At 41.6% G+C, this 15738-nt stretch overlaps 2 protein-coding genes across 2 annotated transcripts in view; both read right to left on the bottom strand.

Annotated features, from left to right (window-relative positions):
- Positions 1-7536, bottom strand: part of LOC308305951 (sodium-dependent lysophosphatidylcholine symporter 1-B-like) — a gene marked incomplete at both ends in the record, with an annotated part of 31622 nt that extends 24086 nt beyond the window's left edge. The window contains 3 exons of the mRNA XM_080750850.1: positions 3892-4016; positions 5171-5296; positions 7447-7536. Of these exons, the coding sequence (XP_080606976.1) occupies positions 3892-4016; positions 5171-5296; positions 7447-7536 (341 nt within the window). The remainder of the gene's footprint in view (positions 1-3891; positions 4017-5170; positions 5297-7446) is intronic.
- fam167b (family with sequence similarity 167 member B) overlaps positions 1-15738 on the bottom strand; it is a gene marked incomplete at its 5' end in the record, with an annotated part of 214550 nt that overhangs the window by 16146 nt on the left and 182666 nt on the right. The window lies entirely within an intron of this gene.

Here is a 15738-nt window from a genome sequence, read left to right as displayed (position 1 = left end):
ACTAATCATGAATAAACCATTTATATACATTTGTAAATGCTTACTAAATCATTTATAACCAATGCTAAAATTCACATAATGTGTAGGTAGGAATGCATTTACAAATGTCTGTTAAGGTGACCTCCATGTGTTGTTCATGTTTAATATACGCTTTGTAGATGTTATCAAGAGCCCTAATGTAAAGTGAAGACTATTCATTGCGACCATCAGGTTCAAGTTACTATGAAAACCTCCCCCGGCTGTCTGTCAGTCCCTCCGTCAGTCTGTCCGTCACGTCACATCACGTCACGTCACACTTTCGGCCCTACTCTTATCTCCGGCACCGTTTCCCCTATCCATGCCAAACTTGCCAAACTGCTAAACATGAACAAACATGGAGGCCACATTAACAGACAGTTGTAAATAATGAATAGTCTTCACTTTACATTAGGGCTCTTGATAACATCTACTAATGATTTATAGATATTTAAGGAATGTTTTACAAAGCATAACCATGAAACAAGGAGGCCACATTAACAGACAGATATAAATAACCAGTAAGGAGATAAGCAACCTCATGGTGGCGCTAGAAGAGGGGCATGTGAGAAATCAGGGGTGGAGGTTGTGGTTTGGCAGCCAAGGAGTGTGTGCAAAGTTTGGCATGGATAGGGGCAACGGTGCCAGAGATAAGAGTAGGGCCAAAAGTGTGGCGTGACGTGACGTGACGTGACGGACATCCGGTGGAGGTTTGTATAGTAACTGAATAGTCTTCACTTTACATTAGGGCTCTTGATAACATCTACAAAGCGTATATTAAACATGAACAACACATGGAGGTCACCCTAACAGACATTTGTAAATGCATTCCTACCTACACATTATGTGAATTTTAGCATTGGTTATAAATGATTTAGTAAGCATTTACAAATGTATATAAATGGTTTATTCATGATTAGTTTACTACTTACTAATACCTTACTAATAACATGTTAATGATGTTTAAAACAGTTATAAATGTTTAGTTAAACATTTACAAATGTCAATAAACAGTTTGTTCATGTTTATTACTCATCTATAAACTACTTATAAATGTTTATAAATGATTTATAACAGGTCATTATTGTAAAGTGCTACCCGTAACGGTTTAAGGAAATGAACGAATCATTCATGATTCATTCTTGTGATTCGTTCTTATGAACGGTCATGTTATGGTGTGTGTACTGTATGCGTGTACAGTATGTATTGAAAAACTTTTTCACACAAGCAAATTATGGCCGGATCTTTTGCGGGGTCGCTACTGTATGTGTATGTATGTGTGTATGTATGTAATGTATGTATTGTATACACAGCCACGGTCAACACTCTTTATAAACATATGTCATATAAATATCAACATAAGAAGGGAGAAACATCATTCATTATTTTGTATTTTCTCAGAATTAGACTTCAAAGGCCTCGGCCTCGTCACTTATCTTCTTCACCAGCTACGTTAGCCAAATTATGCTATTTCAACACAAAACAACACAATTTCCGAAAAATAACATACAACTTGTGCAAACATATGCAAGTTGCAGACACATGCAGCAGACTAAATGTAATATTTAAAAACTGGGTTTTTAAGTGAGCCATGGATCTGACTCACTTAAAAGAGCCGTTCAAAAGACTGGCTCATTTGGCTCTTTTGGCTCATTGCATATTTATATATTTTCGTAGAAACATGAATCCACAAGGTGGCACATACGGTCTGGCATCACATTCCTCTGCTGACAGTTGAGATCACAATTTTGTATTTACCCTTTTTTATAAAACATGTGTGTGTAAATTAAGCTACCTTGACTAATGTTATTCATGCAACACCTTAAAAAAACCAAGCAGGCAACAATGAACTCGCTCCTCCCTAGCTGCGTATATAGTCAGGATTTACCAACTGGCTAGGCCTGGCACAATGTGAGCTTGTACATCGGCTATTTTAAAATAGCAAACATTTAAATATTTACAGGGACATAATACAGTCATTTGTCATGGAAGTGGACTTCCCAAGCAATATGGAGACGTTTTAATTATAGAAATCGCTTAATAATTGTTTAAGCTATGATCAAATCAAACTGTAGTGTCTTAATTTGCTTCCTATAGCTGCACATTGCCGCGCCGCACCGCGCATCGCACCGCGTCGCGAGCCAAATGAACGGCTCCATACTCCGCGAACCGGATCCCATCGTTCACTTCAAAGAGCCGTTCAAAAGATTCGATTCGTTCGCGAACGTCGCATCTCTAGTTTGTATTGTAAAGTACAACTTGATGACATCACACATTGTACTTTACAATTCAAACCCCAAAATCAATCCTCCAGTTCTAGGCAACACAGAAGGGGGGGGGGGACTTTTTTCTATTTCCACACAACTCCTCTAAGGTATATTAATGACATATTTCAATATTGAAAATGGGTGGTCTTCCCCTTTAAGTACTAAATCTAACTCTGGCAGTGTAAAATCTTAATTAAATTAACTTTGAGCAATTAGTATTTGTTTCATTGTTTTGAGTTGCAACTGAGGTCCATCTTACTAAGTACAGAGGGTTTAAGTGGTTAATTATACTGTAGTTCTTGGTTCTGTTCCTCACCTCCTCACCCTCCATCCGTCTGGCAGTCTGGCACACATTGGCAGACACACCAGCCTCTCTCATGCCTGCTTAGCCATGAGCTTCAAAGCACCGCCAGCCTACCACCGTTTCACACTCCCAACTCCCAACAGAAGGAAAACCACCTGGATATTACACTCTGTTGCTAATGAGATCTACTGGACCTTAACAAGCTTGATTGTTCCAGACCTCATCTGCACCCGTGATGAAGAACAATTCAACTGCTCTTAGTTGTGTGTGGAAAATAGAATCACAGTTGTTAGTGCAAACCAGGGGCATAGTTCTGCCGATTTAAAATGACTCCAATACGGAACTAAAACTTCCTATGATTGGCCGCTAGTTGCGCTGTTTTCCCCCTGGCCGGTTGCAAAAAGAATTGTTCTCCATTGGATCCCATTCATTTTCCCCTTTCGTGTTCTAACTTTAATTAACATTTTCATGAATACTTTATGGTTCCTATCGCTAGTTAAAAATTGCCTTTCAATCACGATGATATGCGTTTTGTGAAAATAAGGTCCCATTAATGTTAAAATTGATGATAAAGTTGCCGGGGGCGTGGCCAACTAAACTGATACCAGCCGGCTGTGTTCTTATTCGTGTGCTGTATTTCGGGAGGCTCCGACCACATTCTCCCATGTATCCCTGCGGTTTCACGTGACCGTTGGCAGCCAATAGCCTCCTCTGTTTGCATTTCAATCTATGATAGCAACACCCATGCCAAGGACCCATATTGTGTCATTTGCGCTGCATAGAAACCAATGGCTTCGCTTTGTCCATATCTTTTATACAGTCTATGGTGCAAACTGCATAGTCTTGCTGCAGGCATATTACTGTATGTGCAAGTGACTGTAGTCAAGTCTTTTAGGTATTTATTACATTGCTTATGTAAGTAAGCCTGTAGACACAGGCACAGGCATTGCATGTGTATGCACATGCAAATGTATGAGTGCACCTGCATGCAACTCTACTCAACTCAGCTTCATTGTGCAAGCCACGCATACATAGATATTTCTATTCCGTATCACTGCAGTCACACCCCATTCTTGCTGTTCTCCTTTTTCATGTATTTGCGCCTCCGTATTGTCACCATGGATACAGCACCAGTTCTCCATTTCATGGAAGCATCTCTCACTTTGCTGATCCTACTCTCTCTCATCCTCCTGCCAGCTTTTATAGTTTCTTTATTCGTTGTTTCCTCATTCTTTATTCCCTCTCCGCTTTCCGTCTCCACGCTAGACTAAAACACACATGTTGCTACGTGACTCAGGCACCTACCAGGGCATCATGCGGCCGAAGCGTGTCCATTTGCTTCTGCTCACCAGGAAGCCCACGGTTGGATCTGTCACTGCGTCCCAGGCCCTGCCCACGAACAGAATGATGGAGGCGTAGAATGGATCCAGCTGTGAGGAGGAGAGTATGGTAGAAGAGATGACTTGATGCCATTTGAGCTTGTATCATAAACATGAGCTTTCATTGTAAATCTATGTCTTTATTATAAACCATATAAAAAAGAATCAACTCAAATGACACCGAAGGCTTGACATGGTGATGGGGTCAAAAGGAACATGATACCAGTGTTGGATTCCATCGATGAGATAAGATACCCCAAGTGCAATTTGGAAAACCTTCCAAGGATTTATGTGTGCGTTCTTAGAACATCAATTATTTATGAACAAAGTACCGGTTGGCTGTAATGGTGTGATCTTTCTGTCTGAATGGGCTGCATTTAGAGTTGTACAGCACACTGGCAGTCATAGAGTGGATCTTGTTAATGCACTAATTGAGTGACAAAGCAGAACAGTAGGAGTCTTGGTTAATGCGCTTGACTGCCAGCTAGAAGCCACGGACTGTTAAAATGATACCAGGCTTTGTCATTGAATCTAAACAGAAACTGCTTGGAAGAAATGTTATGTACTGTATAAGGTGAAACTTGTAAAATCACTTTTAAAGTTTTCAAGGAAAACTCAGTTAGTCACACAGATATAGGCCTACTTCAGTATTCTGTCTTGTGACATTAGTCATGTTTCCATAAACTTATTTGAATTAGGGAAGTGGAATTATCAGAAATGCGCATTAAGACAAAGCGAATTTATCCTGTGAGCTGCTGTGAGCTTGTAGATCGGCCACTTTTCTTTTGGCACGCAACACGGTGTGACTCCGTGTGTAACAACCGGTTTGTTTTGTGGGCTAACGCTATACAATGGATGTTAATTAAGCGGCGGGGGAAAGTGTTAAAGGAGGACGATATGGACCAGAACGTCATCATTTATTCGCATTTATTGTCTGACCCGTTTCCATTCACAAATGCGCATTTAGTTTATTCGATAAAGCCTCAAAATCCACCTCCTCCAAGCGGATAAAAGTTTTTGCGGATAATGAAAGTTTATTCAAATTTTGAAGTGTTTCCATAAAAAGATTTATTTGCAAAACTCTTAATGTGCATTAAGAGGCTTTATGGAAACGCAGCTACTGTCCCATCGGGCTTCTTTCTTGCTTATAAGGATTCCTATTCCTGCGGGGGTTGCACTCATGTCTTCCCCAGCTACTGTCTCACCTGGGCCACATCCAGTAGGTATATCTGGAGGAAGAAGCCCAGAGCGCTGCCGGTGATCTGGTAGGGAGCGCCGCCGAAGGCATAACACAGCTTACTGCACACCGACAGATGCCCCTGGTCCCTCTTCTGGAAAATGAAGGAGAAATGAAAGCCACAAGTGTTAAATGCAGTAACACTGACTCAATTTGAAATGATCGTAAGATGGAACAGGGATCGTGTCATCATGGACTACAGAGAAGTTGAGTTCCGTGATCCAATTATGATTTGGTTGATCAGGGGCTTAGTGTAGATTGTACACTAAGCCCTTGATCAACCGCTTCATAATTGGATCACGATCATCTCTACAGTTACTGCAGAGTTTCACATATGACTGTGTCGAGATCAGAGAACTCACATTCCATAGAGGGAAAACATGTGATGATTATCTCAGTGGTCATCACTGTACAGTAAACGTCTCAGACATATACAGTAGACATAACCACCCTCCTTTAGCCCTGCACCTTCCAAATGCCTGGTCCTTCTCACCAACTTGACCCTGTATGAGGCCTGCCTCGTTCTCACACTGACGCCATCATAAAAGCTGTTATGCCTAATTCATGTTTGGTCCAACGAACGCATCGCTGACCGAAAATAGACTTAGCTTTATAAGCTCGTAACGCGCGTTGTGAGCTTCTTAATAGATGGTCTATTTTCCATTCACGAAGTATAAATCGGGCTTTACCGTGTAGGGGCTGCGATTGGCTAAATCTCCCCTCACCTCATGCACTTCTCAGTATGTCAGATTACATGCACGCCAACAACGTTGGCCTGTGGTCGGCTTAGAAAGTGGTGTGAGTCGTGTCGGGTCACTGTAGTTCACACACACACACACACACACACACACACACACACACGCACACAGCACAGCGCAGCGACCCCGCCTGGCTCGGCCCCAGCCATTGGCTCTGGCTGTGGGATGTTGCAGGCAGGGTGACATTTCAGGCCAAGCCTGAGGGCAGCCGACAAGTCAGCAGAGAGTCAGGAGGCTGGTGCGCGCGAGCCTGCGCGCGTGCCTGCGTGTGTGTGTGTATGTATACATCATCCTGCATTCTACAGCCAATAAGCACCAAGCATACGATGATGTCAGCCTATGGTTCCATACACCCTAATCAGCATCAAGTGTACACCTGTCTATTGTAGAGGAAGGACTTCCCCAGAGATGTTAGATAGAATTATCCCACGCACCTGTCTGTGATGCAGGCGAGCATCACCCGTGATGCAGGAGAGCAACACAATCATTTTAACTTCTTTAGCCATTTATATGTTGGATATTAAAACATAGCAGATCTACAAGCTTGTAGCCTACATCTGCTATTGAACAAAAATGGAAAAATCACAAAAATGTTTGAAAAATTTAGATTTTACATGTTTTACAAAAACATTTTCAGATGGGGGTACGTGGACAAAAACACCCATTTGGGGGTCCTTGACATGACAGACAGACAGATAGATGGAAAGCCCTACCCACTGAGCCCACTGATGACAGAACACACAGTCTATATCAGGATAACATTCTATAGCAGCTGATATGGGAAAATGTCATATTATTATTACACTATATAGTCACAGCACCACTACAACTGCATTAGACAGTGTTACATTTTATCTAGGTTGGTTCCACAGACTGTATAGGCTAAGAAAGTAAGTGGATAACAGCTTTTAATTGAACACCCAATGAATGCACATTCTATCATCTGTAGCCTATTAAATGAATGAATATCATGCAACTGCCAGACTATAGACTACATGTCAGTTTAATGGTTTATACACACGTCATATGATCTTCTTAATGAAGAAGACTGCATGATAGGATATAGCCGCCTAGAGCAGCTAGGCTATTATTATGTAGGCATGTAGGCTACTTTTTAAATAAATGAAGACATGGTTCCTTTAAAACCGGTATTGTAGGCTATAGTAGCCTATGAATGGACAGCTGCCTGAAGACAGATGGACTGGACATCAGGACATGCTAGGTGAAATTCAAACCTCGTGGTACAACATTTAACAGCATGGTGTGATGCCGATTTGTTGTATGACTGGTTTACCCGCATAAATAAAATAATTTACGTTATGTAGGCTATTATGGGCGTTATCGTGGAGTGAATCACCCGCCTTGCTCGATCCATGAAAAGGTGTAAAAAGCGGCACCATTTGGAGAGTAGGGCTACTAACTGCCAACGAAATAAAACGTTCAATACGCTATTAACTCAATAACGCCATCACTTCAGTTCACTTACCTTTGTAATTTTAATTCCATCTGCAGCACCTGGTTTTACCGGTAACAAAGTTGTAGCAGCATACTGTTCAGCCCCCTCTCCTCTGGCCATCGCCTAATTTTAACTCAAGACGATGGAAATATAGCCTACCTATAGGCTATAATGCTTTATTAGAGATATCTTATTTATTGATAATGATGAGGCTAATATCTTGTACAATCAACGATAGCCTAGTGTGGACCGTTACAGCGGTGCGTCTATAACCAGTGCGTCCGCCGTCCGCTCTGAATGCGTCCTCTCTCTCATTCATTCTCTCTCTCTCTCTCTCTCTCTCTCTCTCTCTCTCTCTCTCTCTCTCTCTCTCACCCCGCACACACGCGCTTGCCTCCGCTCCTACGTCATTTAACTCTTTCAAGGTCAATAATATGCTGCTGACGTTGCCAGTTAACCGTCATGGTCCATGACGCGCAATTCAAGCCGACGTCCTTTACCCTTCTCTCCTATATGTTTTAACCTTTCTTAAAAAAAAAAGAAGAAAAAAAGAAAGAAAGAAAGAAAAAAATCACTTTGCAGTCATGTCAGTAGGCCTACTACTACCTTTGGAGAATTGAACAAAATGAAATGAAAATCATTCACTTTTTCTCCCATGTGAATGAAGGGAATAGGCCTATGCAAATGAAGCAGTTATCTCTTTGTCTTTCCCCTTTTTCTGTTCCATTGACTGTACACACCTGTCACCTACCGTATTACATGTAATCAGACCAGAACTTAAATCTAAGATGTACAGGTATTTTTATATTAACCCCCCAGGTGGAGATTTCTAAGCACCTGCAAGACCCACCCACCCATTGCAGGGGCATAGCCAGGATTTACCAGCTAGGCCTGGCAGGCTGGCACAACGTGGGTGTTGTACATCGGCTATTTAAAATAGCTAACATTTAAATATTTACAGGGAAATTGCATCTTTAGATGTAATGATAATAATAATTATAAATGGGGATGATACAAGCTCTGCAGAGGCAGATCATGGATCCATGGGCCAGAGACTGCCTCCGGGCCCCAATGCGAACCCCAACAAATCAGGGGTGTGGCACAGTACCTGGAAATAGATCTTTAGTAGGCTACTAGGTCTAGGTTATACCACTACTTTTCAACCACAGCTGAGACGCGACAGAATGAGTTTGGGAACAGACGCCATGAGACCATGTTATGCTCTGGCAGTGCCAGGTCACCCATAGCAACATTTGGATCTCCCATCCAAATTTTGTGACTTCAGCCAACTTGTCAGGTGGAGCTTGGTGGTCTGCCACTTTCCACAACATCTCTTCTATATGAACCCTCAACATGTGGTGCAACAGGGCAACTGGTTGTTGTTAATGTGTGGCTACCCATGCAGCACATAGGGTAGCCTGGGAAGTTCCCTCCATTTACAGATGGATATGACCCCAGGTTGTACAGGACTATCCCATCCCAATGCTACTTTACACTGTAGGTCCACCTGAGCATGTGTATCACACCCTTTCCAAAGATGGCTACCAGAGGGACATATGAAATCATGGTGATGTCTGCCTCATCATGACCAATGCAGTATCCACCATCAACCTCTGAAGGTGTACTGTACAACATGCACACCAATCTGCTAAATGTTCTTGCTCCTCAGAATGACATCTCATTTGGGTAAAGGACATTACTATTCACAATATTCACGACATTCACAACAGAGTGGGGGCGATTTAGCCAATGATGGGATTGTAGAGATAGAGGGCGGTGATCTTTCAGTAGGTGAGGGTAAAAATCTGTGCTTCAAATCCCCCTTTCTGCACATTTTGGGAAATGTCTGTCCACTCACACACAGGTTCAGACAGTGTCTTTCCTGATTTTTATGGTAGTCTGCTCCCCAAACTGGTGAGCAGAGGCAGTGTTGCAGAATACATCACAGTGCCGACAGACCAGGTCTGGCTTAGCCTCTAAGGCAGGGTTCCCCAATTAGTTTTCCCCAAGGGCCAAATTATGTCTAGGGTACCAAGCTGAGGGCCACAGCATTGCAGGGGGCGACGGTGGCGTTTCCACTACTCCAGTGACAGTTCAGATATCGTCGTTGTTTTTTTTTTCTTTTTTTTTTTCTTTTCTTTACATATCTACTGCATAGTACTGTGTTCTATTCGTCTGTCTTTCAATGTTATATGAGATACTTAAATGGTTTCCTGTGGAAATAAGCTTAGTCTTTTCATGGATCTCCTTTTAGTAGACCGTGTACCAGTGAACTGTACCGTCATGAAACTGTACCTTTTCCTATGCAAACTTCTTATAAAGTCTTCAATCAATCAATCAGTTGTCGGGTGAAAATCTTGTATGTCCAAAACCGTTCGTTTTGCAATTATCATTTAAAAAATGACTTAAACTAGTGAAAACAGCCGATCTACAAGCACGGTGCGAGGCGTTGTGTGCTTGTAGATCTGCTGTTTTCACTACTTTTGTGCGACAGCCTTGTTTGATGAAGCAGAGCTTTACTTTGCGAAAGAACGTACACATTTTGAGATACAGGTTTTCCACCCGACAACGACGATATACTAGTTTTGTTGCTGCTCTTATACCACCATTATTACTGGGGTTGGTGGGGGCCAGACAGTAGCCCCCCCGCGGGCCGCAAATGGCCCGAGGGCCACCTATTTGGGAACCCTGCTCTATGGCATGCTAGGCAGCTACTGGGTTAGATGTCAAGCATACTGCACATGACCAGCAAGGAATAAGTACTTCATCATGTGCTGCATGAGGGAGAAAATGGCATGTTAATGTCACATTGTCTCTCTGAACATTCAAACTGGTAGATGTGAAGTGTAGGAAGACTGAAGCCGTCTACCCACTGCCAGCCAGTAGCATGGAGATGATCAGTGTCCAGGAGGGCTGCTGATACATTCCAAAAGGCCCTCATCACTTTCACTCAAGACCACTAAAGTTGCCTGTCAGCCCCCGATATGCAACCACTTGCATTTCCAAAGCTGAACCTTGAATCAGTTTTGCAATGCTGCTGAGGAATGCTGTATCTAATACATACAATTCAGCAAACACAAAGTGGTGGCAATTCTCAAACGGAATGTTTAGCTCCATTCTCTCACAACACCTCTCACAAACATAGCCACCACGTCAAACAAGCGTGAAAATTTTGCACTGTCCCACATTTTAAACATGCCACTCTTTGAACCGCATTTATTTCAATTTAACAAAGTTTCGCCTTTCGCCTCACGCAGAGCAGCCAGTCCTGAAGGAGTACCTTGACAGTGCTCATAAACTGGTCACCAGAGTATCAAGTTACAGAGGAGGGGGGAGGGGGGAGGGGAGCTGAGCGGAGGAGAGAGAGAGAGAGAGAGAGAGAGAGAGAGAAAGAAAGACGGGGAAGGGCCCGGGGAGCTGAGCGTCCGTATACACCACGTCATCGCATCACCAATACCTTTCACAAAACTTTTTATTTTTTTCTAAAAACTTTTTTTTTTTCAAAAAACTTTTTTTTTTCAAAAACTGAACTCTAGACTTTTGCGGCCCAAAGGGCCGCAAACCTCTAGTAACATACATCCCACTGGGATCCGCAGTTACATTATAGAACTGTATTGTCTGGTTCCAGCATGCTACACTGTAGTGTAGGTTACAACAACAAACATCTGCATGCACTCATGTTCACACATTTTTCTAGGGGTGCTTGAAAGTTTTCGTTTTGTGTGACATCAAAATCAGCTCACATGTGCCTGAGTCAAACATAAATGAAAAACACGTGAAAGTTTAAACAGACTTTCGTTCTACAAGTTCTCACTTGTCACACGTTCAACATGTTTTTCAAAAGTTTTACAACATATCCACTTTAATCACTTTCAACCTGGTGTCCCTAGTTTCAGCATGACATGTGTTTTTCAGAAACTTTCAAATAATATTTTTTCTTTTTTTTTGGTCACCTTAGCTATATTTTAGCATTGGCTGTTCAAAAAAAGCAGATGTACAAGCTCACAGTGCGCCACTTTGTGCCCCGCTGCGAGCTTGTAAATCTGCTATTGTTGAACATTTTTGAAAAATCTTGAAATTGGGAGAAAACTACTGATTTAGAAGATATTTGTATCCCTGTACTCATCCATGCAGCGCTAACAGTTTAATTCCAAAGCAGGTCTCGTGTCTCTGTGAGAGATATATGTGACGTTGACATTTATCCATGGCAGGTTCTTCCAGCTGTCATAACATAAGAACACGTGGGATGGAGGTCTGATCACCTCCTTCTGTAATGCAAATCATCTGCAAATAGACCAGAACACACATGTTCAACTGTTCAGTGATGCAACAGGATCTGTCTCAAGAGTTTAAAATATCACCTGTGAGGCTCTAACATTCCCTATTACAGATTGGGCTGAATGACTGGATTGTACCTGCTATGTTTTTTTTTTATGGAAATGATAAACAATTAACAAACAAAAACAGGACTATCTATAACATTATGAGATGTAATAATGCCTCAATATCCTATGGACAATTTAATGACCTGCACTCAAATCTCTCTACCTCACTGTGCACAATACTGTTTTTAACTTACTACTTTTCTGTTTTGGTCTTATTTTGTGTGTGTAATCTGGACATAAGTGCAAATGAGGGAAAACCGCAATACTTTTGTTTGTTTTTGGTCTTACATTTTCACTTATACTATGGGTATAATCGTCATAACAGGACAATTATAAAAAGCATTGTCTAGAGATCCTGTGCTTAATTGTCCACACTAAAGTGTCACAACTGTGATGGTTTTCTTTTATGTTATTTGAACATTTAATTCATGTCAGTGACAGGATGATAGGGGTGATAGCTGCTGGTTGATCCAAGAAGTCTAAAAAAGCGTGTCAGTCAAGGCAAACCCATTGACCCACAAGGTAAAATAAATAGAGAAAAAAGGTGTTCATTACATCACACGCAGGAATAACCTCAGTGCAATAGACACTCTTGACTGTGAGTGTCAAAAATGGATCCCATGTGTGAATTCTTTTTTTAGTCTCTCAAGGTGAAAGTTTAAGTATATATATGTCCTACACGTTCTCACATGTCACATGTTCTACAAGTTCCCCCCCCCCCTCCTTTTGTTCTTACACAACCTATCATCTCTGTTGGGTGTAAACTGTTTCTTTTCAGGATTTAAATTAAAAATAGCAAAAGTATTAGATCCACAAGCTCCAAACACGACGCGACCAGCTACTTTTTATGCTCTTGTCAGTCTTGTGTGACGCTGTATTATGATCAAGTAGAGCTGAGCACTCATTTACGAAAAAACACAAAAAGTTAAAATATGGAGATAAATAAGAGGTTTCTGCAACGATATTCACCTTAACCTCTTTAAATCAATGGCGTGGATATGTTGGGCATGTTCTAACAGTGAGGGTCATGGTCCTGCTGACCACTTGATGAACATTAGCTGGTTGGAGAAGGCGTCTCAGTTTCTTTTCCTGAGTCTGGCATTTACATGTTAATTTAACCACTCTCAGAGTTACCCTCTCAGGATTTTATTGGGTGGGTGCGTGCGTGCGTGCGTGTGTGCGTGCGTGCGTGCGTTAAATAGGCTAAGCAGGCTTACACAGTAGTTTAATAAGTGTATTGGGTAACGTTTTAATAACATTTGCACTGCCTGTTTCTTCCAGTTAAACAGTGCATATGTTTGACAGAGTATCTAGCTCCTACGGATCAGCAATGTCCCATTTAGACCTGTTTAACCTATACGTTTTTTTTATACCTTTCAATTCAAGGCTGATGCACACCTCAGAAGTTGGTGTGTAGGACAAAAAGTGCATATTTTCAGAAGGGGATCTCTGATAGTGATATCAAAGAAAAGGACCCCAAGCCCAAAGGATTTCTTGTGGTGTTTATCCGTGTAGTCGACCTTGTACGAGTGTACTGTATTGTCCTGTACCTTTTCCTATGTAAACCTAATAAAGTCTTCAATCAAACCCACACAATGTCAGGAACTTGCAAAGAAATGTTGCTCTTTATTCAACTTCAGACAATACCTTTGACCGTGTGTCAAACCAACACATAAAAAAGTCCTATTTTATACTTTGTTACGATGTCAAGCAAAAAGGTCAGATCTTTAAGCTCAATACCATTTGTTGTGAGATCTGCTATTTTCAACAACCACTGGTCAGATGCCAAATGGCTTCTATTAAGACCAGTGTCAAATTAAGGGTCCATGACTTTATTCCCCATGTTTGCAATACAGTGTGAATGAGTTTTTTTACTCCAATTCATAAATAATGTATCATCAAATTGCTATTATGCCTGAGGGCACGTGGTGTCAGTTAAAAGATAAAACATACACAAACATCCTCCATTCTTACACAACACACACACACACACACACACACACACACACACACACACACACACACACGCACACACGCACACACGCACACACACACACACACACACACACACACACACACACACACACACACACACACACAGGTTTGCAATTACTACTTTGTGGGGACATTACACATAGTCTACTATATTTGTGGGGACATTCCATTAATTTTTAACCCTAACCCTAACCCCTAAACACCTTGTGGGGACATATTCATTTGTCCCCACAAGGTTTTTTCCTCCGATTGTACTATCTTTGTGGGGACATGAGGTCCCCACATAGTAGTAATTCCCTGTCTGTCCACACACACACACACACACACACACACACACACACACACACACACACACACACACACACACACACACACACACACACACACACACACACACACACACACACACATCATATAGACACAGGCAGCTGTAAAGTCTGTTACAAGGTCAAATGTGTCATTCTGCATGGCCCCTCTCAAGTGGGCCCCTCCCTCTCAATAATCTGACCTGCCCTCCCACCTCCACACATTAGCAGCATCCACGAGTGTCACTGAGGCCTCACTGGTACTCACACTGTCAGTGTTGGAAGAAGTAGGCCTATTCTGATTTACTTGAGTAAAAGTATCAATACCACAATGAAGAAATCGTCGTTGTCGGCTGGAAAACTCCAAAACCTTCCTTTTTTTGTTATTTTAAAAATGATTTAAAATAGTGAAAATAGCAGATCTACAAGCATAACACTACTAACACTGGTGAATGCTAACCTGCCGAGGCTGGTGAATGCTATCCTGGTGAATGTTAACCTGGTATATGGCCAACGGGAGGTTGTCTCCACCTTAAAAGAGGTGCATTTTTGATACACTCTGACCTAAAGACCTGCAAAAAATACTCTCCCATTGCTACAGCTCCACACTCATGGTGACGCCCACCCTGTCCATGACGTCAGCCTTTTCTTATCTCCCTCTTACCTAAAGAGAGAGAGCTCAGCACACACCACACTACAGAGGCCATGCAGACATGCCTTTGACACACATACTGTACCATTCAGTGGTGGGAAAGGTACTTCTTTTTACTTTTTTACTTAAAAGTATCAATATTGCAATATAGAAACACTCTGTTACAAGTAAAAGTTCGGAATTCAAAATGTAAAAGTACATAATTATTGGTATCAAAATGTACATAAAGCACCAAAAGTAAATGTACAAAATGTTTCAAAATAGCAGATCTACAAGCTCACAACACGTCGCATTGCGGTGTGTTGCGATGCTTGCAGATCGTCTATTTTCAGCAGCCTGGGTATAAAATAGGGCTAAAGTGGTTTAGGTTTTATAATATTATAAATAATGCATATCTGCAAAGTAACGAAATAATTGCAGTGGAGTAAAAGTACATTAGGATCCGAGATGTAGCGGAGTAGAAGTAAAAGTATCAGAAATTGGAAATACTCCGAAGTACAGATACTGTACCTCCAAAGTGTACATAAGTTCAGAACTTGAGTAAATGTACCCTCCCTTTACTTTACACCACTGCATACCATTCAGGCCTCACATGGACGTATGTCATATCGTCACTGACGGGCAGAAACCTTGTATCTCCAAGTTTCAAATCTGTAAAGCCCTACTTCATCATACAAGACTGTCACACAAAACTAGTGAAAATAGCAGATCTACAAGCACTGAGGCGTTGTGTGCTTGCAGATCAGCTATTTTCACTAGTTTAAACAATTTTTAAACGCATAATTACAAAAGAAACATACAAGGATTCCACCCGAAGGTCTACTGGACGTCTTTTGTTGACCCACCACATTTATGGACTGTAGCATAGCTGAGGAATCATAAGTTGTCCAATTAAAAGACACAAGGTCCCACATTTCCTGCGTAAAAGCGAATGATTTGAAAACCTTTCCCCCCCGCAGTAAATGTTTGGCATGTGCAATTATCG

The sequence above is a fragment of the Nannobrachium achirus genome (genome assembly GCF_963921795.1).
Source record: "Nannobrachium achirus genome assembly, chromosome: 20".
Lineage (NCBI taxonomy): Eukaryota > Metazoa > Chordata > Actinopteri > Myctophiformes > Myctophidae > Nannobrachium > Nannobrachium achirus.
The sequence above is the reverse complement of the archived record's forward strand: the minus strand, read 5'-3'. Positions and strand labels throughout refer to the sequence as shown.